This window comes from Rhinolophus hipposideros (assembly GCF_964194185.1).
Source record: "Rhinolophus hipposideros genome assembly, chromosome: 6".
Lineage (NCBI taxonomy): Eukaryota > Metazoa > Chordata > Mammalia > Chiroptera > Rhinolophidae > Rhinolophus > Rhinolophus hipposideros.
The window spans coordinates 95,235,936-95,263,304 of NC_138052.1; the positions used below are offsets into that span (position 1 = coordinate 95,235,936).

A 27,369-nucleotide genomic window follows, 5' to 3' on the forward strand; every position below is an offset into this window, starting at 1 on the left:
TTTTGTGTCTTTAGTGTGACTTGTTATCTCATTGTCAGTGGCATGTGCCTTTGGGGGTAGCCGTGGGGGCTGGCTGGCTTTGTTTCCACTCTGGGTTGCTGGCATCAGCAGGAGAATTCACATGTGCATGTGGCTACAACCTCCCTCACTGAGGCTTTCCCAGCCATTGAGTTACTGAGGTGCAGCATCCAGTTTGAGAGCATGAGGCTGGGGGAGCTTGGTGCAGCCGGCGGCTGTCCTGTGTAGTCACCCTGTGCCGTCTCTCCTCCTGATCCTTGTGCAGTCCCTGGCAGGGGCAGTGTGCTTCCCTGCGTGCATGTGAGACAAAGCAGATTTCCCTAATTGTATTAAAGCCTGGGTAGCAGTTGTCCAGCTCTGCCTCCCTTCTGCTGTCTTGTGAGGCGCTGAGCACTCCGTAGTGGGGTGGCCCCTCAGCTCTGCCCCCCACTTTCCTTTATGAACTTCTAGACCCTGTGTGTGGTGTATGGAACTACACAGCACTGTGGCTGAGGGTGGGGCTGGGACCCAACCTCCACTGCTCTCCTGCAGCCTGCAAAGAGGTTGGCCTCTTACCAGAAAATGAAGGCTATTTGCAGGCAGCGTGCCCCCACACACTGGCTGTGCACAGAACAGGTGAAGTTGGCATTCAAACGTACCCAGTGCCACCCCTACTTCACCATGACCCTCCTTGCATCCCCCCCCCATGGCTTGGACTGTTGTGGGCTCCTCAACTGGGCCCCCGGCCTTAGTCTGCTCATCCCCCCATCTCCCAGAAAACTCCATCATGCACACTGAGCTGACAGGCCTTTCTGAAACAGCTATCTGCTCAAACTCTTTGGGGGTTCCCCCCTGTTACCCTTAGGAAGACACAACTCTCCCAGAATGCTTTGTGGGAGCGGGCCCTGTGTCCCCTTCTGGGACATCCTGGCACCTCTGGACGGGGTTGGTGACTGTGGCTCCCTCCCAGCACATTTACTCCTGTTAGTTCCTGCTTCTCTGTCACAGCCGCTTCCCTCCAGTCCAGTTCTGCCCAAGTTCTGGCTTATCACAGCTCAACTGTCTTTTTGTACCTCTGCCTCCCCACAGGGACTGGTCTTTGTGCTTTCCTTCTGCTCTGGAGAGGCCCCAGGTAGACAGGAGCCAGGTGGTGAGCGAGTGAGCGAATGGACAGCCACGGAGCCAGGAGTTCAACCGGCAAACCTGGCTGGGAGCAGCCTGATTGGAAAGCAAAGACTTTGGGGCTCCAATCAAAGCTTTTGTACTTAACTCCTTGGAGGCCCCTGGGCCCCTCCTCGGAGCCTGCTTACTTTACTTTGCAGGCAGTGATAACACACTTGGAGATCTGGTTTCCTAGCCTGCAGCAAACAGGAAGGAAAGAAGGAAGGAAGGAGCAGCAGAGGATTTGACAGCTGGGAAGGACCCACGCACGAGAAGGATAGGAAACCAAAAACTTAGAGAAGGGGCAGCGAGGGAAGTTTGGAGGAAGAAGGACCATCCTATGACTTCGGGGAAGTCCTGAAGCTCATGTGGATGGGCCCAGTTAGGGCAATGCACAGGGAGAAGTGGGAGGGACCCAGGAGAGGCCACCGGCTCTGGGGATAGTCTGGCACAGTGCCCTTTTACTTGAAAGGGCCTGGGCACCACAGGCAATCTTATAAAAGCACAGGTTCTGATTCAGCAGGTCTGCATTTCTAACAATACTGGGTAATGATGAGCTGCTGGTCCAGGGACCCACTTTCAGTAGCTAGCCCCTGCGTGTTTTTAAAAGGCAGTGCATTTCCATACGAGGCCTTTCTGAAGAAAAGCAGGAGTGTTCTGATGTCCTGGTGGTCTCTGAGGCATAGGTGATCCTCCCAACACTAAGGCATTTTCTGGGGCACTGCCATCCCTCTGAGGGATCCCTGGGGAGTTTCTGATGGCTGGGCCTCAGGCAGACAAAGGCTGGCTGGCTCCTTTCTTCCTTTACGGCAAGATTATTCTGGTGCAGTGAAAACCAAGAAAACCCAGGGGCTCTGCACAGTGGAAGCTGAGAGAGTAAGTGATTTGTGGAAAGAGGAGGGGCCCAGCTCTGGGAGGACACTGGAAACCGGCCCGTCCTCCCTGGCTAGTGGGCCTTTGGTGGCGTGAGGCTTAGGTGCCGCCAGGGTCCCTGTGGCCAGGCCGGGGGCTTTTCCGGTCCTAGGCATGCACAGCTGTGGGCCCTGTGTTTGGAGATGTCAACCTGTCCTTCCTCACCCCACCCTACCCCACCCACGATGGCCCCAATCAGTAAAGAGTGGGGAAACCTGTTAGAGTGAGCCTTTGGAAGCAAGCCTGATCCTCTCACGTAGGATGGGCTGGGCTGTGCGTCCCTCAGGACAGGCTTGTGGAGACTCAGTATAAAGGGCCACGCATGGCAGGTTGTGGAATTGGGTTCCCTGCAGAATGCTAAGATGGTAGAACCTGTCTGAGGCCCAGCTGGGTATGGGAAGCTCTTCAGAGCAGAAGTCCTGGAAGCTGTCTGCTTCCTCTTCATGGCTGCAGACACGTAACTACTTTTAGAAATAGATCCCTCTCCTCGACTGCTTACTCTGTGCAGGGCCCGTGCCGGCGTGTTATCTCTTTTTGGCCCGTCTCCCACCCTGCAAAGCACAGTTGGCTCTCATACACCCAGTCTGCACAGGGCTTACCAGCCCAGCCTTCTCCCAAGTGCGGGGCAGGGCAGGGCTGGGCTTGAACATTAGCCTTTTTCTGCAGGGCCGTCCCCGTCCCCGGTGCTGATGAGACCCCCACAGATCCTGGAGAGTATAAAGGGGACAGGGATTGAGGACATTTTAAAGCAAAAATGTGGTGAAAGGTCACTAATCCAGAGGGCTAGAGGGAAGCCCCAGGAAACAAACAAGCACGGGGGTCTCAGGATTATGGGTGGTTTTTCTTTAATAGCCTAGGCTTGCCTTTAATAAGAAAAATCTGGGTTAGCATTTAAATTATAGGAAAAAAAACGGGTGTAAGGAGCTAAGATGTGGGTGGGGGGAGCCAAGGGCTTAGGGGAACTCCAATAATCCTGCAAGCATTTGAAAGATGTAAACTCTGCGGAGGAAAAGAAAATAGTTTCATGGTTTGAAGTGGGCGGTGGTGCTGGAAATGCAGGTTTAGGCCAAACTTGTGACCTTCGGGTCCTCACTGGGTTGGGGCCTCCCTCCCTCCCCAGGCTTCCCCCTTCTGGGTTCCCCTGGGGCCTGGTCCTACACTCCAGGGCAGGGAAAGGCCATCGGTCTCCAGGGGAGTTGCCTGATGGGTGGCCCTGCCAGCTGGGCAGTGCAGGTGGGCCCGACCTGGGCAGGCTATTCTATCTACATGCTGTTCCCTTTTCTCAGGGCTGGATTCCAAATTGCGAGGAAGGTGATAGCATTTTCACAGGGAGAGGGGAAGCAGAAGAGTTTTCTAGGATGAACAAAATATATCCAACTGCATTTGCTTTTCCCAGAGGTTCAAAAGATTGGTGTAAGATCACTGGTTTGCAGACCTGTCTAAAGGGGCTTCCACACTGCAGTTGCTTGAGGAGAGGGGTTCTGAGCAGGATGAAGATGGTTTTTCCTCCTGGTCCAGCCTTGGGCATGCTTGTCCAGGGTCTGCACCACCCGGTCTCTGCCGCCACAGCTACTGTGGGCTGTGGTAAGGATGTAGGAAGTCCTACAACCTTCAGAAAGGCCTTTATTTCTTTTAATACCTGACTTCCCTGGGTATTGTCTGCCAGGTGCCAAGTTGTCTGCCTTGGCACCTGTCTCTGTCTTTGTGAACTCGCTGGAAAGGCAACCTTGGCCTTCTGGAAGGACCGACCTGATATCGAATCTTCCTTCCTTGGAAACTCCAGTGGCTGTGTGTCCCAGCCCCTGGGTGGGACCGAAGACTTGGGATCAGAATGGGGGTCCTCCTGATTAACCTCACTGTGCCTGGTGACCTTGGGCTTGTTGACCTCGATGGGCCTAATCTCATCAGCCAAACAGGACTACACCCGAGGAGGACTGTTGGGGGTTTACACCAGATGAAGTTGATTTGGGGGCTTGGCTGCTGAGACTTTCTCCAAATGTTTGTAAGGTGGCAGCACTGGTATTCTCTTGGCCAACACTGAATGACTGCATATTTGCGCAGTCCAAAGGACCGTGCTTTCAGACTGAAGTCTGAATCCACCACCGTCACGACTCAGCTTCAGATATAAATTGTAAATGGTGCAAATCTCAGTTACACCAGTGGTCTGTTTACTGGGACATCATCAAGCATGCTCTCTGTCCCCTGGGTCTCACCGAGTTGAGGGCACATAGTATCACTTCTGTTCCTGGTCATCCTCGTCTTCTCTGTGCCCGGGTAAAGCCAAGCACATGCTTGGAAGTGCCAGGTTAGTTCTGATGCACAGGAGTTGGCTTTGCTGCCTGCTTCGGCTTTTACCACCTGTCTGGTGGGGTAGCTAATCATGCCATAGCACTGCTGAGTTCAATGAGGTGATTTAGCACAGAGCCTGGCACTTGGTAAGCTCTCAATAAAGCAGTGAACACAGGCGGCTATTATTAATTCTTCACAGGACTTGTAACGATGACAAGGATTCGTATAGCAGACAGTGCACTGTGAACCTGCAGGGCAGGGCAGCTCTAGTTATTAGGCGCTTTGAATCCTACCGTGCGTGTGCTGCACGTATATATAGTCTCCGATGCTTTGAGAAGAGCAGATAAAACAACGATGACATGGGGACCTGGGAGGTTTTTCCTGCCTCTCTTGCAAAGGCAGGCCCTGAAGAAAGGGACTGTGGACAAACCCTCAGACGGTCTGAATTGTAAATCCTAGCTCCACGGGGAGGGGAGAGGATGCCACTAATGTGCCACTTTGTAGTCCTGTCAGGACTTCCATAGATGGTACTTGGCTGGTGCTTCCCGCAGGAACAAAGGAACGCAGCCTTTACTGCGTCCCTGGTCCCTGGGCGTGAAGGCAGTGGCGGCTCATGACCCCTTTCTTCCCTGCCCTTCTTGACCTTGGAGATGCCCCCCACTGTCATTATTCCTGTGCCAAGCTGGTGGCTCCCAGCAGGACACCAACGGGGTGCGCTCTGGCTAGAGCTTTGGTCTTTTCCTCTACTGGGATTTGCCCACTGGGGAGGTGGGCTTCTGCTTCCAGGCAGAAAACGTGGTCAAACCAAATTTTCCTGCCCATTTAAAGAACTTGGACTTCCTTTAACCTGTTGCCTAGACTTTGCCGAGGTTCTTTTTGACATATTTGTCCTTTTTCTTAGGCCTGGAGAATGTTTCAGGCTTGAGGGTCTAAACGAAAGGTTTTCTACACCTTCTGGTCTCCTCTCAATCAGAACCCCAGAAAAGAAACACAAGGATAGTGGCTCTAAGCCTCTCCCCGCAAATGGCCTCCTATCCACAGCCCCTTTGTGCTGGGGAGGCTGTGCTAGTTCTAGATTAGGTGACAGAAACCCTGGTTCCCCCCACCCACAGGACACATTCCTGCCTTGTTCCCTGACCTTTTCTTATCTCCCTCGTCCCAGTTTATATCCTCTTCCTGGGCCCTCCCCTCTCTTTTCACCTAAGCTTCGCAGCTGCTCCTTTCCTGCCTTCACTTTTCCGCCCTTCTTTTCTGCATTTAGACCTTAATAGTCTTTGCTTCTGCCCCGAATAATTGACATCTTGAATGCACCACCCTTCATTGCTTCTGTCTTCTTTGTAGCAAATTTTGTTGGAATGTGCACTGTGTGCTGAGCAGTGGGCAGAGGACATTTCATTTAAAATCTCGGCATGGGGGCAGCTGTCGTGGTCGTTTAACTGGCTGTCCTCCTAACATGGAGGTATTTCCCGAAGTGTTCTCCTTCGCACACTAGTTTGCCAAGATATGCCTCCTCCCATGGAAATTCCCTGACAACAGGACTGTGTGGTCACATGAGTCTGTGTGTTGTTTCCCTCTGGTAAGGGTTGGACACATGACCATATGGAAGGCTCTGGAAAGTTCCATACTAAAGAAGCCTGTTTACTCTGACTAGGACTCCCTGTAATGGAGATCGTCCCTCTGGCCTGTTTGTAAGAGCTCTCCTTACCTCAGGTCTCCTTCTTGTCAACTGTTTTTGTTTTTTTTTTTTAAACTTTTTTTTATGTGTTTAAGTGTGTTTTTCCAGGACCCATCCGCTCCAAGTCAAGTAGTTGTTTCAATCTAGTTGTGGAGGGCGCAGCTCACAGTGGCCCATGTGGGGATCGAACCGGCAACCTTTTTGTGAAGAGCGCAGCACTATCACCAACTGAGCTAGCCGGCCACCCCTTTTGTCAACTGTTTTTGCCAGAAAGTTCTTCCTTGTGTTAGCTAAAGCTGTCTCTGTCCTGTCCACGTACAGAGCCCAGTTCTGTCAGTCCTTGGGGAAGGTTCCTGGGAAGTTTAAGTGCGTAATCTGAAGGCAGCGTTCTGCTTCCCGGGGCCAAATACTCCACGTTCCTTCTACTCTCACCCTTGTGTGAGGTTTTAAAGTCCATTCATTTTCCCGGGTGCTTCCCACTGACCAGGCCTGTGTTGCCCAATGTGTCGGGTCAGCCTGGAGTGGAGCAGACTATTATGGGGTGGGGAGAGCTGTGGCCCCCTTCGTTCAGTATTTGGAACTTTTTGTTCTTGTCATCATGATTTCACCCCATGCATTTTTGGCAGCCCCCAAACTCACTGTGGTATCGCAAATCTCCAAATGTCATCATATGTGCAACTGAACTCTTTCCCTCAGAACCAGTACTTGAGAAACTGGTTTGGAGGTCTCAGTTTCAGGGCTGTTTTTTGTTTTTAATGTGGGAAGGTAAATACAACACAAATTTTAGTATGTTAAACCATTTTTAAGTGTCCAGTTCAGTGGCATTGTGTACATTCACATCACTGTACAACCATCACCACCATCCATCTCCATAACGCTTTTCATCTTATAAAACTGAAACTCTGTTAACAATAGCAAATAATAATTCCCCTTTTCCCTCCTCTCTCTAACATCACTCTACTCTCTGTCTCTGAGAATTTGACTATTATTTGTACCTCATATAAGTGGAATCACACAGTATTTGTCCATGTTGTAGCATGTGTCGGAATTTCCTTCCTTTTCAGGGCTGAATAATATTCCACTGTATGTACAGAACACATTTTGTTTATCCATTTATCTGTTGATGGACACTTGGGCAGTGTCCATCTTTGGCCATTGTGAATAATGCTGCTATGAACGTGGGTATACTAATATCAGTTCGAGTCCCGGCTTTCAATTCTTTTGGGTGTATACCCCAATGTGGAATTGATGGGTAATGTGATGATTCTGTATTTAGGACCTTGCATTCTTCCTCGCTGTGCTTTATTCCTGGACATCACTAGCTTGCTGACAGATAGGCCTAGATTCTGCCCCAACTTTGTCACCAGCAGATGATAGTCAGCATCCTTCCTCAGTGGCCCTACAACTTACCACCAATCCATCTAATTCTATGAGTATCTACATCTGTTTTACTTTCCCCCACAAGCCTAACAGAGGGCCTTGCTGACTCAGGCAGAGATAACAGGTCAGCCATCATTTTCTGTTGGACCAACTTAATACCGTGTTTCAAAAGCTAATGAGCATATGCCCCAGTAATTCCACTCTGGGGTGGGATATACACCCAAGGGAAATGGAAACATATGTCCACACAAAAACTTGTACGTGAGTGTTCATAGTAGAATTATTCATAACAACCAAAAGTGGACACAACTCAAATGTCCATCAACTGATGAACGGATAAATAAAATATGGTCTATTTATACAATAGAATATCATTGACAATAATAGAAAGGCATAAAGTGCTGGTTGATACAGGCAGCGACATGTGTAAACCTTGAAAACGTTATGCTAAAGAAAGAAGGCAGACACAAAAGGTCACATATTGTATGATTTCTTTGATATCAAGTGTCTAGAATAGGCAAATCCACAGATACAGAAAGCAAATTAGTAGGTGGGTCTGGGGTGAGGGAGAGGGAAATGGGCAATGACTGCTACTGGGTACAGATTTCTTTTGGGGGTGATGAAATGTTCTGGAATTAAATAGTGATGATTGCTGCCCAACCTTGTGAATATGCTAAAAAGCACCGAACTGTGCAATTTAAAAGAATGAATTTTATGGTATGTAAATTATATCTCAAGAAATGCTATTTTTAAAATAATAGTGCTGTTATTTTAAAAAGAAGTAAAAACCAAGTAAACGGGGGCTATTCCTGAATTATTTTTGGTGAATCCGTTGTAATCATTGCTTCCTTTTTGAAGTGAGCACAAACCATTCTTTGATAATACTAGATCCTGGTCCATCTGTGATTTACGTACTCTGCCCACTTCCTGGTAACCGAGAAGCACCTTGCTCATTTCCACAACTGCAACACCTGTGTCTTCCTTCAGGATCCTCAGAGCTCACCAATAGACATCCAGAGGTCTCGTCCGCATTCCTTTTCACCTTGCAATGTGATTCTTCCAGGCAAGGAGGCAGTGCCCAGTGGGAACACAGAGCTGCTTGAGCTAGAAAATGCCATGTGGAGGGAAGCGGCATCAGCAGAGTACAAGAGGAGGACAGACAATGGGTGCTATTGGAGATCGGAGGAGGGAGGGGCAGCTCTTTGAGCTCTGGGGTACAGAAAGGCCAGCACAGAGAGTGAGGGGTGAGTGGGTGATGTGTTCTGGGTGGGAGGAATGGTATGCGTTGGCCCCTGCCACCGGAACAGAGCATATGGGGAGTGTGGGCCTCATCTCTAGCCTGACCACGTGGGCCTCAAAATACCACCAGCCCACAAAGTTAGATTTCTGGTTGTCTACAGGTTACATTTCTCGGTGAGTGGTGGTGTGGTTCCCAACAATGGTGGGTTTTTGTTGTTAGGTCAGGAGGAAGGGGGGCTATAGAGAGTGAAGAAACCAGATTTGTTTGCTTATGTATGTAATTTTTTTAAAATGGTAAAATAGACATGAAATTTACCATCGTAACCATTAAACATACATTCACATTCTTGTATGACCATCACCACCATCCATCTTCAGAACCTTTTTTCATCCCAAACTGAAACTGTAGCCCATTGAAAAGTGACTCCTCACCGCCCCGTTCCCCAATTCCCTTTAACCACTGTTCTACTTTCTGGCTCTATGAATTCTAGATACCTCATGTGAGTGGAATTATGCAGTATTTGTGCCTTTGTGTTTGGCTTATTTCAACCCTAGAGTAATGTTCTCGTGTTCATCCATGTTGTAACATGTATCAGAATTCCATTCCTTTTTACTGCAAATAATATTCTATTGTCTAAATATGACATGTCCCATTGTATGAGTATGCCACATTTTGTTTAACTATTCATCATCAATGGACACTTGGGTTGTTTCCATCTTTTGGTTATTATGAACGTATTTGTTTTTAAAAGCAAGGTTTTCATACCTGAGCAATAAGGGATTTCTGGGTAGTAGAAAATAAGATGGATTTGAAGGAAGGAAACCAGGGAGTCAGTGAGAAAACCCTATAACAGCCCAAGTGTGTAGAGAAGAGGGTGGGGGGTGGGGTGGGGTGTAGTTAGGAGAAAGCAGAGGACCAAAGGCTGAAAAAGGTCCTCCTGGGCGTACCCAAGCACTTGGGAGTAAGGGGTGGGCAGGGGTCCCCCACTGTGATGAGGCTGGGTTTGTTTCCAGGCAGGGGCCTGGGGGCTGGAGGGACAGCCAGCAGAGGTGCTGGCTCTGTGGTTGAACTCAGCCAAGAGGGCAGAGCCGGGACCCCTCTCAGCTGCCACTCACACAGATGTGGCCATTTAGACCTGGAGACTAGATGAGTGAGCCAGAGGACAAAGCATAAAACAAGAATGGAATGCGGGGGGCCAGGCTGATTCGCAGCCTCGTGCAAGGGCAGGAAGCAGAGACAGGAGCCCAGAAGGATGAGAGGAGGGGTTGGTGGAAATGGGGTGCAGAGTCCCAAGGAAAGGGTCCGGAATTGCCATCCCTCCGTGTGAACGGAGTGGGTGTGTGAGCGCGTTCGTGCAGCATCTCCGTTGTCTTAGCATGAGGAGGTTCCGTCGATGTCTACTGACCGAAACTGGGGGAAATAAGGGTGAACAGGCATGGTTTTCATTCTCAGGAAACTATCGCTTAGTTAATGAGACAAGACATGAAAACAAACACAGACCCACTTGGAATCCTCCCATGCAGGCCCCAAAGTGTTTTGAGGAGAGGAGGGCCCCTTCCGATACAGTGACTCAGGTGGGTGCTGCAAAGCAGGAGGTATTTGAGTGGTTTCTCAATACACGAGGCTGAAAGAATCACACATTTGGGAGAGTAACAAGTGTCTTTTCGTTCTGGCCGTGGCCGTCGCTCATCAGTGCCCTGCCTTTGACCCCACAGATACGATGCCGGACGGGACGGTTTTATTGACCTGATGGAGCTGAAGCTGATGATGGAGAAGCTGGGGGCCCCCCAGACCCACCTGGGCCTGAAGAGCATGATCAAAGAGGTGGACGAGGACTTTGATGGCAAGCTCAGCTTCCGTGAGGTACCTGCATCCTGCGGGCCCGGTGCCCCTGGCGGGGGAGTACCCCTGAAAGGACCCTCAGATTTACAGTCCCCTGGAGTACAAATGGTCTTGGCCTCTCTAGAGAGCTGTTTGGATATTTAACCTACAGTTCTGCTTTTAAAAATAATTTAAGGAGCTAGTGAACCTCAGTACTGGCATGGGGAAAGGCGCAGAAAGCAGGCTGAAAGTCAGTGTGGGTAGGATAACCTCATTTGGTGGAAGTGTCAAGAAATATGGAAATATTCATAGTGAATGTTTGTGGGTGCAAAGATTTCGTGGTTTTATAATTTTATGCTTTTTAATATATAAAAACTTTTAATATTTATAACATGCATTTAAAAATAGTAAAAAAAAAAAAAAAAAAGCAAACAAAGGGTCTTACTCTGTGTCCAGGGACACCACCATTCCCAAACAGTCCGAGAATAGGGTTTTTGGCCTTTGAACCCTGAACTTGCCGGCAAAATTTTGTATGTACAGATATCTTCCTGGAAGAGTGCACGTAGATTCACAGGCAGATCTCCAATAGGTGAGAACCTTGGTGATAAGGTTCTATTTTGGTGCCATTTCTATTTTTGGGGAAAAGTCTCAAGGCCATTGGGTTTCTTCCATGGTAAGGATGTATCCCCACAAGGAGGGGAATTCCATGTCTTATGTGTTTGACTTTTATTGAAAGGCCTCTAGATATCTCAGTGTGGCCTGGTATTAGAATAACTTCGGTGACAACATCTGGGCTAAAGGCTTGGGGCATTAGCCAGCTGTTGTAGTCTGTTCTCAGTTGTGTCTCAGCTGGTCCCTCAGGAGCCGGGAATAGAGACGACTGTCCTTGCTTCCTGGTGTTTAATGTTGGTTATTCTAGAAAAGGTGGAGCACTGGCGTCCTGGTTTCTGATGGTGAGACTTTCGCCAAGTACTGGCCTTCTGTCCAGGCTAGGTAGGGACTTATAAGCTCTTCCTGGTGTCTCTGCGTCTGACCTGTAGCCATGAGTCCCCTCCCAGCTGTGATGAAACTGATCTTGTCTCTCACTGCCCACAAATCAGCTCCATGTTCTCCCATCTCTTCCTTTCCTGAACTGGCAGATGTGGAAATAGAAGCACACGGAAAACCTGTGTTGGGCGGAACCCTCAGGATAATGTAGCAAAGCCTCTCATTTCAGATCGAGGAGCTGGAGGGCCAAAAAGGTCAGCACTTTTCTGAAATCAGGCCCAAGCTCAGGGCTGGGCCTGGGTTGCAGCCTCTGTGCCACACTGCCTCCCATTGTCACTGCCACGCTCGCCTTTCCAGCTGCCCCTCTGGTTTGGTTCATTCATACCAATCATGCTGGGCACTGGCTCTTTCCAACCTGGGGTGTAGAAGGTAAATGTTTTTGCCTTGGTGAAGCTTTGGAGGCAACACTTGGGAAACAGCTTCTGTGGCAAAGTTGTGATGTCTGGGGAACAGAAATCAAGAGGGTGTTGAGGTCTGTGCAAGTCACCAGCTGAGCTAAGACACAACCCCCCCCCCATGTTTTATCCAGAGGTCCCCCAAATATGTTCCTGCCTGAGTCTCAGATGCTTGGTTAGCTTTTGGTTTTCCCACAGAGGCTGGGACATCTCCAAGGGTTCCGTTGCGGGGTGTCACCCTACCCACAGAGCTTCAGTGACATTCCCATTCAGTCCTTTGTCAGTTCAGAGCCCCATGTGGTCCCATGTCTAGCAGTTGTATCCAGAAATACAGGTTTTGGAAGTATAGACACGTTTGCCATTGGTATTCTGGAGCCCACCCTCCTATTGTAGTCTTTCACTCTGCTGGTTTCCACCTGTGTTGTAAGCCACTAGTGGGCCCATGCTGTGCTTATGCATGAAACGAGGCTTATAGTCAGACCTCAGTCTCCACTTCTGAATGTTAGATTTTCTGTCTTAATATAGGGGTGTTAGTAGCTTTACCTCAGGACTGTTGCGAGAACTAAGTTTTTTTTCTGTGCCTGTTTCAGTTAGGACTCTTGGTTATAAGTGACAGAAAGAGAATGCCAACTAACATAAACAAGAAAAAAAACAACTATTGGCTCACATGCCTGGGAGATGAAGAAGTAAAAGTGCTTTAGGCACAAATAATCCAGGGTCTTTCCCTTTCCATATCTTGCTTTTTTCTGTGCCCACCTCATCTTCTTCCACTAGGGCGTTGCCCCCAGGGCCTGCAAGACGGCTGGGCTAATAGCAGCTCCACGTTGCAGTGTCCCTGTGTAGAAACCCCCCGTGAATAGAGAGCTCCTTTATCCCAGAGTTCATACCAGTCCCAGAGGAAGGCCTCGGTTTGGCTCTACTGGGGACACACCCCCACCTCCTGGACCAATCATTGAATTCAAGGTACTGTGATTGGCTAAGTCCAGGTCATTTGCTACAGGTCGCCATAGTGAACAGTCCTACATTCATCACATGGGACAGGGGTTTGCCAGGTAGACAAAATTGCTCACTTCTACAGTTCCTTCCTTACAGCCTGGCACTTAGTAGGTGCTTAGTGAATGTTGTGTTCCCTTTCTTTCTCTTTGCATTAACTCTACCAAGTAACTCACACCCAAACAAAACTCTTTGATACAGAAAGTATGTCTCCGTTAAGTACTCTTTTGCTGCTTTTCCCCAGCGTGCAAGGAAATTGGTCTTTCTCTTAAATCATTTCTTTTCTAATTATGAAAATAATGCACGCACGTTAGGGGCATTTTAGATAATTGGCCTATATGGAGCCATTAAAAATGATGGTGTGATACAGTGTTTCATGACCAGAGAACAAATGTTGACCCTGTAAAAATTAGGGACAAAAGCAGATGACCGAACTGTATGTAAAGTATGATTGCATTTATGGTTTATGTGTGCGTTTATGCATGTGTATAGACACATAGAAAAAGTCGTAAGGATGAACCAAAGTTAGCAGTTCTAGCTCCATAGCTCTGGTGGTCTAGAACGGGATTCCAGGAACTCCCCACCTCATTCTCCTTTGGTGGCAGACAGGGAAGCCTTAATATCTTCCTCTCTCTTGTATTCCTCACTAATTCCATTACACCTGTCTCAAAGCACAATTACTCCAAGGCCAGATATGCAATTGTTCCGTACGAAGGTTGGGTAACGGGCTTACTGGATACCTATCAGTACTAGGAACTGGGGCCTGTTCGCTCTTCCCACTGACCTCTCCCTAAGGTACATCTCCGGCAGCCTTGGCTATGCTGGGTTGTCTACCTGCCTGATCACTATTGATTGGACCACGGGCGGACCCCGGCCAAACCAGGTCAATTGGCTCTGCAAGTGGCTGTTCCTGGAAGAATAACTCAGTGTGGCCATTTTCTACCTTGTGGACCAGATATGAGAGCTAGAGAGGGAATGTTGCTTCTACTCCTGAGAGCATGGCCTCTCCCAGTTCCAGTCCTCTTCCTGGCCACTGTGTTTTGTCCTTGGTTTTTTGAGACATCCATTCATATGGCTACCTCCTTTTTTGCTTATGCCAGTTGTGTTTGTTACTTGCAATCTAAGAGCTCTCACTAATACAGGGGAAGTGTTTGCATCTCCAGCTAGCGCCATGAAATTTAAAATTTCCTAAATTGATCAAAGCACTTCATAGCTTGTATCTGAGATCACTTTAGCTTTGTTAGTTCTCTCTCTGTTTCTTTGTTTTCTGCTTTTCCTTCCCTCCCCCGCTCTTTGCTCATAGTCACAGCCAGGACACTTTCCAATTCTCCAAAACATACCAGTCTTTGTGGACTATAAATAGGAAGACAAACAAGGCTGGGCAGTTGGAGAAATTGTCATTCAGGGGTTGGTGATTTTAATAAAATTAAGTGAGAATACCTGGCATGCTTTATGAAAGTCTGAACATTTTCAGGTTGAGCTGGATTTTTTTTTGCCCATTTTTAACTGGCTAGGCTAGGGGGACCCCTAAGTTATGACAGGACGCCTGGTGGTCATCTGCTGAGTTGGCAGAATGAGAGTGAGTATACACAGCCTGGATCCGCTCTGGGGAAAAGACCCGTGAGGAATACTTTCAGCCATTCTGTAAACACAGAGGAACATTGTTATCTCCCCTATAGATGTGAGGGACCCCTATCCTCCCCCCTAGGTCACTTGCATTGTTGCTAGGCTGGGGGTGGCGCTCCATCTTTCCTGGGCTGCCTGCCTGGGCCCAGGAAAACAGCTGGTGTGGAGGGGCTACCTGTTTTGTGTATACCTTACCGAGTAATGTGTATGTGGTGGTGGTGGGGGGGGGCTCCTGTGACTGAATGCTTTAAGGATAGCCAGGGTACTGAGGGATGGGTACTTCACTCCTTCCTGTGGCTCACGTTTGCTGCATGAAGTCTTTGCTGCTTCAGTCTCTTCCGTGAGACCCTGACCACAGGCCCCCCCCCCCTTCCCGTCGCCCCTTGGCCTCCAGTCTGCTCTTAGAAGCCTCACCTCCTTCAACAAACTGTTTCCTAAGACTCCTTTGGAGTCAGTATTCTGGCTCCGATAGTCTGCAGCATACCGAGTCTTTGCCGGCCTCTAGTGAGAGAGCTGGAAGCTGCAGGTGGATGAATGTGCCATGCTGCCGAGCCAAGCGCCGGCCTCCACAAAGCTCCCTGTCCTTGAGCATCTGGCTTTATCCTTTACTTTGCATTCGACAATGCCCACCGTGGAGTCAGGACCCCCCAAGCAAGAATGACAAAGGTTTATCAGCAAGGTATTTTAGGTGGTGGTGATGGAGGCTGAGACTGTCATTTAAAGAAACACACTTCCCTCTAGGAATTAAGAGTCTTGGCAATAAAAGGGACCCAAGGTGGAATTTGGAAAACCTGTTGAAAGTGTTTCACCTCTCACTCTACTTTAGATAATGTTCTTTTCTCTTGGGGAAGCCATTTTTCAGAGGAGATCGTCATGAAAAAAAAAAACCCTGACAACCTGAGAGTTCCTGTAGGCACACAGATTTTAAGTAACAACTGAAAACCTGGAGAAGCCTCTTTCTGTGCTGACTTAGAATGCATAAGTTGTATTCTTTCCAAATGGAAAAATAAATTATAGAAGTTGGGTAGCAGTTATTTGACAAATAAGTTCACAAACATTTTTTAGAAATAAAAAGCCATAAAACTGACTTTGGGGAGGAAGGATTAAAAGGAAGGAGACCTACCTTTTCAGTTTGGCCTGTTTATTTATTTTAAAATGTATTCTGCGGAGGCTTTAGTACACATTAGCTTTAAAGATTAACTCATTCAGGTCACATTTTGTATCTGGAGGAAGAAGATGGATTATCCAATAAATGATGTGGGGATTACTAACTAACCATTTGGAGGAAAATAAGGTTAATGATCAACGTCACATGATAGATCAGAATAAATTTCAGAGATTAAATATTGACACGTTAAAAAAAGAAGTCATAAAAGCAGTAGGAAAAAAACAAAAAACAAAACATAGGCGATTGTTTCTATAACCTTGGTGGCCAGGAAGGTTTTTCACAACAAGATTATAAAAGGTCTGGAATGCGCAGGTAGACGTTCCCAGAGACTTCACACAGACTTCAACAGGAGCGGCTGGCACCACGCACTGCAGCGTCTGAGTGCTCAGCTTGCGTCTCAGCCCCAGTTTCCTGCCCAGGACATCACAAGAGAGCTGCAAGCGTTGACTCAGTCAATGAGTGGGTAGGACCCATCCCACCAGGAGGAACCCTTGCCTCCTTCAAAAAGATTTTTGAAAGTCAAAAAGCACCATAAGTTATTTTAGGTGGTGGTAATGGAGGCTGAGAGTCTCACTTAATGAAACACACTTACCCTTGAGGAATTAAGAGTCTTGGCAATAAAAGGGACAGAGCTAAAGTATTTGAAATAGATCTATAAAGGTTTCTTAGAAAACACAAAGAATGGTAAGCAATCTAATGCAAAATGGAACAGAAATGCAAAATAGGAATGAGTAAAACCATCAGAAATATTAAGTTATTTAGTTTAAGAAAATAATACATACAGGTCTTTTTCTTTCATGGATGTAAACAAGAACATTGCCTTTTTTTTTTTTTTGGCTTGTATAGATAATGCTTCTGAAACTATTGTGTAAAGTTTTCTTAGGAATAGAATCCCAGCAGTGAAATTGATAACTGGAAGGGTGGAAGCATTTTATTGTTGGTAAATATTTCCAAAGTGCCCTCCAAAAAGTCTGAATCCATTTACGCTCTCTTCAGCTAGATGGGAAGGCGCTCATTTCCCTACATCCTTGTGAAAGATGGGCAGGTTTTCATTTTTGACAATGTGATAAGAGGAAAACATAAGGGTCGCACACACTCATTTCCACCCTTTTTTATAGGCTTGGCAATAATGACACTGGCTTGGGCCGAAGGGGATTGTGGTAAATCTCTCGCGATGTTGGCTCTGACTCGAATCAACCTTTCCCCACAGTTCCTGCTCATATTCCGCAAGGCCGCGGCAGGGGAATTACAGGAGGAAAGTGGGCTGATGGCGCTGGCGAAGCTGTCCGAGATTGACGTTGCCCTGGAGGGTGTCAAAGGTGCCAAGGACTTCTTTGAAGCCAAGGTAGGTGGCTCCTTCCTGTGCAGGACAGTCGCCCTCCCTCCACCCTGTCCCACGGGAGCTCGCAGTAAGGGACTATCTCATTCACTCCCTCAGGACAAGCTGAAGATAGATCGTGTGTGATTGCAGGGTAATGAGCGTGTGTCTGCGTGCAATGTGAACATTAAAAACAAAACAGAAAAACACCCAAATGATAAATGCATTAGCTCCTACGTTCAGATTCACATGGGCTTGCTGGTATAATACTTCCAGATTGACTCTCGATCCAGGCTTTCCTAAAGGGTTCTTCCCTACCCCGAACCACAGTTGAGTTACTTGAACAGCTACCTTCATATCTGCATTTTACACACCTGTGTGTAAGCAAGTGAATAATGGGGCCAGTGGAGGGAGCCTTGGTGGCTTACCCCAAGTCAGTATTTGCTCCATTGACAATGACTGGGAGTTGGGAAGGAATCTCCAGCACGTGGTCTTGGAGCCCTTCTGGATACTTCTATTTATTCATTCATCCAGCCATGAACATTTCTCGAGAGCCCACCCCTTGCTGGATGCTGTCATTTTCATCTCCATTAGAGCACACCTGCAGAAAGAGGGATCAGGAGAGCCCTGCAAATCCCATCGACCACTGCGTAGATAAGGCTCCCTGGGTTCAGATTCTGCCTCCTCCTGTTACCTGTCTGTGTCTCAGTTTCCTCACCTGTACAATGGGGGCAATAATGGGATTGCTGTGAGAATTACATGAGTTCACACATACTCGTATATGAGCATATAAAGTGTTGAGCAAGTACCTGGCTCACTGTGAGTAGTCCATACGTGATATTAGCCGGTGGGACTCCCTACCTCTCCAGGCAGGAGCCAGCCTCTTGTGGAGTTTTGGCTTATTCCAGGAGTGCCCAGAATCAAAGTACCCCAGCCTGCTTGGGCCCCTAAACATGACTCTCTTCTCACTTCTCTGTAATGCTGCTTGGGATAGAGTCCACCATCCTCCTGCCAACATGTAAACTGTGACTTATGGTGGACTCCTAACACCTGAATTCCCACTGCTGTCCGTCATCTGACAGTTTCAGGGATAGGTGGCCCACTCATTGCTCCTTCATACCAGTGTCGTGGGTCCAGTCCCGAAAGTGGTTGGGCCCTTTCTTCATGATGTCACATTGAGTCAACCCAGCTCCGGCAATGCTGGGCACACATTGAGCTCAGGAGATACAACTCCTTTACAAGGGTGTAGTAGACTAAACTTTTGCCTTCCATAGGATGCCCACATGGTCTAATGAGGAAAGCAAACTCTCAGCTCTGACAGAGAGGGAGTAGAGAGGAGGCAAGGGTTCCTCCTGGGGGGATGGGTCCTACCCACTCATTGACTGAGTCAACGCTTGCAGCTCTCTTGTGATGCCCTGGGCAGGAAACTGGGGCTGAGACGCAAGCTTAGCACTTGGACGCTGCAGTGCGTGGTGCCAGCCGCTCTTGTTGAAGTCTGTGTGAAGTCTCTGGGAACGTCTACCTGCGCATTCCAGACCTTTTATAATCTGGCTGGGATCCCCTCAGCTTCATCCACCCCTTTTCTTCAAATACTGCCACGTTTTTCATAACGGGGCTTCAGTACCTGCTGTTTCCTCTGCCTGGAAGGCCCCACCCAAATGCCTCTTCCTAGAAAACTACTCACTTTTCAAGACACAAGTTAAAGAGTTGCCTCCTTGGCTGCTTTCCTGATTTTCCAGCCAAGAAAGTCTAGCCTCTTCTGCATGCCTCGATTATGAGTGGAAGTGGTATTATAATTTATTTGTTCAAGGCATTCTTGGATACTTTTGGTAAGAGTATAAATTGACCCAACGTTTTGGAGAGCTATTAACATGTCTTTTCTTTCACCTAGGGAATTCTGCCTCTAGGATTTTATCCTTCAGAGACACTCATGCAAATGCACATAGATACATAGATAAGGATTATTGTACACCACTGTTGGTAATAGAGAAAAATGGGAAACAACTGAAACCTCCTTTACCAGGGAATTGAGTCCATTCTGTCACACCCACACATTTACACACCCTGCAGCAGCGTCTATGTGTGGACAGATGTACAAAATGAGTTAAGCAACACAGTATTTTTGAAACCCCATTTTGTAAATATTGAATACAACCTGGATAATTATATACCAAAGTATTAGTAACAGTGCTGTCTGAGGGACTTATTTTTTTATAGTTTTATAATGTTTTATAATTGTGTATGCATTCTTTTTATAACCAGGAGAAAAGATGAAAAGAACAATAATAAAAATTTTTGAACTTGTTATGTTTATATGTCTGCCTCCCCACCCAGACTCAAAGGCAGAGTAGGTGTGTTATCTTTGTAATTACAGTGCCTGGCATATAATGGCCCTCAATAAACATTTGCTTGAATGACAAATGGAGGGAACCATCACTACAATTTGGGAGAGGGCCATAAAGGAGCTGACATTTGCGTCAGATGTTCAGAGATGAATGGGGATTCACCTTGTAATCAAGGAAAGGAAGGGATTCCTGTCGTGGGAACGGCCAAGAGCAAAGGCTCCAAGACACAGAGGGTAAGGAGTATCTGGAGGCTGGCCCTTGTCCACAGTGCATGCAAATGGACGAGGAGTTAGTTCTGGTCTCCGATGGAGGTCAGGCCTTCCCCAGCCTGCTGACGGCCAGAACTGTCTGTAGAATAGCTTTCCAGGCCCCACCCATGTCTACCTGGGATTTCTCCAGGAAACGTGGAGTTGAATGAGGTCTGCAGGTGGAGCCAATGCATGACCAGGCTTGGAAAGCACAGCTGCAGGCACTGGGGGCCCTCAGGTGTTTGAGCAGGGACTTGAGGGGATCAGTGGTGGGCACGATGGGGATGGACTTGTGTGTGGAGAGGCTGGACTTGGGATAGACTCTGGGGAAGAACTGTAGGTCCAATGGAGGTAGTGACAGTGGGGCTGGGGAGGAGGTGGGTGAATCCTAAACCCCCCAGAATTCTCAATATTTATGACAGTTTGATTGGAGGTGGGAAGTAAAATACCACATGGCTTGTGGAGCTGTGTGCAGAGGCGCCGGTGATATATTTTTTTTTTCCAATCAAGACAGGACCTCCCCGCCTCCCACAATGGAAATGGTTTGAGGAAAAAAAAGTTATAAAAAAGTTATGGGTTTTAGTGTTAAGTCTAAGGTGACTTCAGGCAAGGGGAAGGCCCCTTCATTTGCCCCTTCATTTGAAGGGCATGATGTTGGTTGCAAATAGTTTCTGTTCCCATTCTGTTGGGCAGAAGTGGCCACACCTGCCTGCATGGGAGGCTACAAAATGCCTTTTTTCCTGGGGTTCCATGTGCCCAGCTGTAATTCTACTAGGGAAGATATTGGGGGTCATGGAATAATCTTTTCCACACATGTCCGTTGCTGAACCAACGAGCAGGGGCTGGAATATCGTTACCCTGCTGGGGCTCTCTCTCCTGGAGCCTGGAGTCAGGGGTCCGTCTCTCCTGGACCCTTGGGCCATGTACCAGGGGAACATCTCATAGCAAAAAGAATGGAGAAAACTGATGCTTCGTGGACACTCAATCACACAAAACACAGGAGCTATCTTCATAAGACACAATGTGGAAACCATGAACTAGGAAAGATTGACCAATGGTAGGACATCATGGTAACTGGACTGTAAGGAGGGACGTAACCAGAGATATAAGGAAACGCTGGAGAAAATGCTATTTTGGAGGACAGGAGCCACTTGAAGAAGAGATCAAATCAGATGAGGCCATAGCAGAGGGCTGGGGTCTGGCAAATGGTCAATGGAGGTTTTTGAGAGACCAGGTTGATTGTGGAGGGCAGATTGCAGTAGGGTAAGAGGTGAGCAGGAGCTGGGGAGGAAGAGCCCTGATGGCTGACTTTTCTGTCTCGCAGGCTGGCAGAGGAAGCCTGGACAAAGTGGGGATGGCAGCTTTGTATCAGGAAAGAACTTTTGTTTCTGTTTCTGTTTTTGTATTTTAGCTTGGACATGATAGTGTTGGCGTATTTTTAGGTCACAGGGAAGTGGTCCAGGGAGAAGGCAACATAAAGACAGTGGGGTAATTGATGGGATGAGGACTTGGAGGTCATAGAATCAAGAGAAGAGGTGGATTTTAGAGCGGAGAAGAAGAAGGACCCCAAGTGAAGGAATTGCAAGAGGCCCCAACTCTCCTCTGACCTGGCTGGGAATGGTGGGCAGGTGGGGCGGTTCACAAACATGTGAGTGTTGATGATGGGTCAGACCCTCTGCTGCGCGCCTTAGATTCAGGTCTTACCTAATGCTAACAAAAACACTCCGGAGGCCGGTGGTGGTGTCCCACTTTGCAGATGAGGAAAATGAGGTTTAGACAGTGGTTTGTGGTTTGTCAGCAAATGTTTAGCAATTGACTCTCCGAACAAAGTATATATATATATATATATATATATATATATATATATATATACATACACACACATATATATATACTATCTATATCCATGCCTAAGTTTATTATAAATTTTACTGATATAAAGGATATATAGCACACAATTTACAAATAATAAAATATGTACTACTTTTATTGTCAATTCCATATAACCTGTTGGTTCTCAGAGAATGGGTCCTTGACTTTTGCTGGGCTCTTATAGCTGTAGCCAGCCTATGGTTGTGACTGACTAAAGAATGTAGTTCCAACGTGAATGTTGGTTGATATTTTCTTTAAGTTGATTTATAAGAAAAAAGGGAAAGGGCAATGAATTTCATTCATTCCTGAGTGATGTGAGCAACTTCTTTGCTGAATTTGATAATAGGTTTCAAATGTTGGAAGAACATTCTCTCAAAAAAAATTTTGGAGCTATTCATAATGTAAAGGTGACAGACACTACCATTTTTAAGTTCAATCTGCATTTTTAACATTTTTCCATCACTTTCTTTAAGAAAAGATTGTCTAGACAGTCAATGAAACGATAAACCAAGCCCTAGTTCATAGCATTTGTTAGTTTCCATGGTGTCCATACTCCTGGCAGGGTCGCTTCAAGCTACCCACGGGCTATTGCAGATGTGGAGATGGGAAGAGTCACAGTAGCGTCTCGTCATATAGGATTTCCACCTTGAAGATATAACCTCAAGAGCACAGAGAATAGTAAAATGTTGTGAAATAATCAAGAAGTGATGACTTTTTAGTACTTGTTACTTTTGCTTTTAATATAATTTATTTAATTGTAAATTAATATAATTTTTAATAATGGCTGTAATTAACGATCAGCTCATAAAGTTAAGAAAAATGATCATTTTAGCTAGACATCTTAAAATGTTTGGTGAAGTTTAACACTCATTCATAATAACACATTTAAAAATAAAAATATGCTCCTTCAACATGATAAAAGAATATTTATAAATATCAAGGCATTCTATAAAGCAGTAATATTAAATAATGTAGTATGGGTACAGGAATAAACCAGTTAGTAGAACAGGATGTAAAATAATAAAAACAGATCTCCATGTGGAATTTAGTATATGAAAAAGATCATTTTCAAATTGGTGGGCAAATAATGGGCTATTCAATAACAGGTATTAAGACAACTGGCTCTCCACTTACCTTGTTTCCCCCAAAATAAGACCGAGTCAGACAATCAGCTCTAATGTGTCTTTTGGAGCAAAAATTAATATAAGACCCGGTCTTATCTTACTATAATATAAGACCAGGTCTTTAATATAACATAATATAACATAATATGACATAATATGACATAATATGACATAATATGACTGGATCTTATATTAATTTTTGCTCCAAAAGATGCATTAGAGCTGATTTTCCGGCTAGGTCTTATTTTCAGGGAAACACAATAGGAAAATGAAGTAAAGTACCTCCATTATATTTGCTCACTAAAATAAATTGTAGGTGGCTTCAGAGCTGAATGTGAAAATAAAACCATAAAAGTATTAGAAGAAAATACAGGAAAATGGATTTAGACCTTCTTAAATATGACATAAAACACAAAAGCCAGAAAGGAAATAGCTGAAAAAACCGACTACATCAAAAATTTAAAATATTTGTATGACCTAAGACACCTTGAAGTTAAAAATCAAGCAAAAAACTGGGAGAAAGTAACTGAAAAATGTATGACACAGGATTAATACCTAAATTATGTAAAGTACTGCAAATTAAAGAAAAAAAAACTGAATAGAACATGGGCAAAGGATACAAGTGGGTAATTCACCAAAGAGGAAATAAAAGAAGGTGCCAATATTTCTGACTGTCAGATTGGCAAACAGGAAGAAGATTAATTATAAGCACTGGCAAGACTTTGTTCCATGATGGTGGGGGTGTAAACTGAAGTAGTTGCTTTGAGAGTAATTTAGCAGTCTTTATTAAAATAATGAACACACCTACTGTGTTTGTAAATTTTACCAAATTGATGAGACACCGAGAGAAAGAGAATCAGTTCAAGACTAGAAGATATTAAGATGAATTTATCTGCTATGGTATTATTAAAGATACATTAGGTTTAAAAAAATGGTGCCAACTCCCATTCATACTACTAACAAAAACATGTAATGTTTAGAAGTAAGTTTAGAATGCTCTATTTAGAGAAAACAAAAAAATTGGCGGGTAACATAAAAACCATATTGAATAAAAACTGAGGCATTCAGGGAAAACTTACATTGTAAAGAAATTCCTTTGCCACAGGCAGATTGATGCAATCCCAATCAAAATCCTAGCAGGGGGGTTGTTTTGTTTTCCTGAACTAAACAATATTATTGTGAAATCAAAGGTAGCAAGTAGAAGTGGGTGATAGGTGGGGATATTAAACAGTATCCCGAAAAAGAAGTGAAGTGGGAAGACAGCCCAGCAGATAGGAGCGTGTGTAACATGGCAGCAGATAAAGTAATGGCTTCCTGGAGAACAGAAGGCAAACGTGGGAAGACCACCGGGAAGGAGTATTTGCTGGGGGCCCTGCCTCCAAGCAGGCCAGGTTCCTAGGTCACATGGCTGGACACAACTGAGTTCTGTTTGGTGGGTGCTCCATTTCCAAGTTTCTCCTCCCCTGTCTCATTCTGTTGGTCTGATTCTGCTGTTTCTCCTGCAGGTCCAAGCCTTGGCCGCTGCCAGTAAGTTTGAAGCTGAGCTGAAAGCTGAGCAAGAGGAGCGGAAGCGGGAGGAGGAGAAAAGGAGGCTCCGCAGGGCTGCCTTCCGGGAGCTCAAGGCAGCTTTTAGCACATAGTCGGTTGACCTTGAACTATGTCCAGAGCTGTGCCTCACAGATGCCCCAGGGAGAGCTGGCTGGGCATTCTCACCCCTTCTGACCCCTCACCCCAACCAGCCTCCACACCCACTGCCCAATGCAAACTCCTTAGCCTCAGAGGGGTGGCAGGGGGCACCTCTCATCCCAGGGTGGGAGCCTCTCTTAAGAGGCCCTCTTAGAGCATCCTGGGAAAGGCCAGCTGCCCCTTTGCCTCTCTCCTGCCCACCTTCTTCTGTCCTTCTCTGTAGCCACAATGTGCCTTTACTTGGCAACCTCATCCCTGTAACCTTTTCCTCATCCCTGTACCCTTCCACATCAAAGAGTGGAAATTAATTTGTACAGTTACTTCTTTCTTTGGTGGTCCTCAGAGGAGATAGTCCTTGGGGGGCCGTGATGTTAATGTTGCCCGTTTTCTTGGATGATTCTCTGCACCTCTTCCTGTCGTGTGCCCTCACCCTTTGTTTCCCATCCAGCTACGCTTTTGTCCTCCTCAGCCTGATTCTACCAGTTGCTTTTCCATCTTCCTCTGTCCTTTGATGATGGTAAGGTTTAAGGCAGACCAGGCTGACCATGCCAGTCCTGTCTCTAACAGGGGGCACGGCATGCCTCTGAGGTGACCAAATAATGAAAAGACAAGAAGTTCTGTTCTTTTTATGACCTTTCCCCTGCCCTCTGGTATTCCCGCTAGATCCACTCTCTTCATCTTTCCTCCATTTGTGTCTCTGTTTCAGCCTTTTTCCGTACTCTTAAATACCGTGCTACTTAACTGTAATAATGAAATAATTCAAAGTAATGTAGAGTAGAAGAATGCTTGTTAACTCTGACTCAATGCAAGTTATATTACAAGTAGACCCCTGACATTCCCAAGTGACAAATCTGGATCCTTTCAAAATCCCAAAGCTCATAACCCTCCTCATCCCGTAGTCAATTTCCAACGCCTGCTCCAAGGAGGTGAAGCTGTTCTTACCCCCAGCACAATTTTTATGGGTTGTGAGTTCTTGGGGTTGCTCGCAAATACCAGGGGTTTGTTGTATTTTTAAAAATAATTCCTAAGGTCATATTTATTCTCTTTTGTAACTGCTGTCTTTATAATAAAGAAAACACCTGCATTACTACCTTACAGCTGTTTCTTTTTAAATAAAACTGTGCAAATAGACTTTGCCATCACATTGCGGTGCTTCTAGTCTTCTTTGATTTGCTGGAGAGAGAAGAGTGTTCTCTGTAGGGGCCATGTCCAGCCCAGGCTCCTGTTGGGACACTGAATCCCTGAAGTCAAGTTAACTAGAGTTGGTTTTCCCTTAAGGTGTTCTCAGTGCTCTTTCTTGTCCCATCACTGAGCTGATTCTTTCAGCTGCAGGTAAAACCTGTACCTTAATTTCTTTTGCTTCCCAGATCCTTAAAACTCTGATGATGGCCAATGACCCTTCTTCCCATGTATAATGCCAGGGTATTTGGGGGACCTGGTAAGGACCCCTGTCCTAAGAGAACGCACTTAGTTCCCCAGGGAGGATCATTTCTGTTTCTGCACAAACCCAAGACCTACAATTCTCAGGCATTTTTCCAGGTCAGATTGTCACCCTCCAAAAGCCTCCCCACCAGAGGCAACGGACATGAAAAAGGAATGGAGACACTTACCGTCCCATCTAGCAGTCATGCTTCTTGGTATTTATCCAAATGAGCTGAAAACATTTATCCACACAAAAACCTGCACATGAATGTTTATAGCGGCTTTATTCATAATTGCCCAGACTCGGAAGCAACCAAGATAGTCTTCACATGGTGAATGGATAAACAAACGGTGGTACATGCACACAATGGAATCTTAATTCAGCAATGAAAAGAAATATTTTTCAACAACAAAAAGAAATGAACTATTGAGTCACAAATAGATGGAGGAAATGCAAATGTATATGGCTAAGGGAAAGAAGCCAATCTGGAAAGGTTATATACATACTGTGTAATTCCAGCTACATGGCATTCTGGAAAAGGCCAAACTATGAGGACAGTAAAAGGATCAGTGGTCGCCAGGGGTTGGGGGGATGGAGGGGGGATAAACACAGAGGATTTTTAGGTAATGAAACTGTTACTCTGTAGGATACTGTAATGGTGGATACATTCATTATACAGTTGTCAAAACCCATGGAACATACAACACAGAGAATGGGCCCTAATGTAAACTATGGACATCAGTTAATAAGGTACCAATATGGGCACATCAATTGTAACAAGTGTACCACACACTAATGCAAGTTGTTAATAATAAAGGAAATTGGAGGGGGTGGGGTAGAGGTTTATGGGAACTGTACTTTCTGTTAAGTTTTTTTATAAACTTAAAACTGCTCTAAAACATAAAGTCTATTAGTAAAAAAAAGAAGGAAGAAATGGAGATGACAGTGTAATTACCTCAAACATCCATTTGCCTCTCTGGACAATTAGGCCCATGCGAGAGCCAAAAACTTGATTGCAATGAGAGAAAATGTAACACAAAGGACTTAAGACAACAAAGGACAAATATTGGGCCATGTAACTACAAAAGGGACAGGACGTCTTTGCCCTATCTTTGCACAAAGTCCTGCAGACGTTGCTCCTTTCATGCCTGTCGCCTATAGTTCCCATCCTCCCATCTCCACGGCCGTGACTTCCATTGGTTCTTTCCTGGGTCTCTACAGTGCCCTTCTAACTGGTTCCCTCGTCCTCATTCTGTCTTGATTGTCTACCCAGCAGCTAGAATAGTCCGTACACATTGCAAACTGTTCCTAACATCTCTCTTACGTTTTTGGCTTCCTACTTTCAAGATCTGGTCTCTACTCACCTCTCTTGCCCTATCTCCTTCCAAACTGTACACTCCAGGTATACGCAATACCAAGCAGTTCCTAGAAGGTGCTACTCCTCCGGGCTTTTGCACTTGGTGCTTCTTCTGCCTGGCACTCCCTCTCTCCCTTACCCTACTGGCAAACTACTTCTCCTTGTTTATGACTCAGCTCAGCGATTATCTTCAGGAAGCTTTCTTGATCCTCCCAGACTAGAAATGCCCTTTCTCTGGGTTCCCATTTTGTCCCGAGTTTTTCTCTACTGTACTCCTTACAGCATTATATAG

At 46.1% G+C, this 27,369-nt stretch overlaps 1 protein-coding gene across 1 annotated transcript in view; it reads left to right on the forward strand.

The window, feature by feature from the left end:
* The window catches only part of EFHD1 (EF-hand domain family member D1), a 36,869-nt gene extending 11,485 nt beyond the window's left edge, over positions 1-25,384 (forward strand). Inside the window, exons 2-4 of the mRNA XM_081051917.1 lie at positions 10,370-10,517; positions 16,915-17,049; positions 24,117-25,384. Of these exons, the coding sequence (XP_080908043.1) occupies positions 10,370-10,517; positions 16,915-17,049; positions 24,117-24,251 (418 nt within the window). The 3' untranslated portion in view covers positions 24,252-25,384. The remainder of the gene's footprint in view (positions 1-10,369; positions 10,518-16,914; positions 17,050-24,116) is intronic.
* The last annotated feature ends 1,985 nt before the right edge of the window (positions 25,385-27,369 follow it).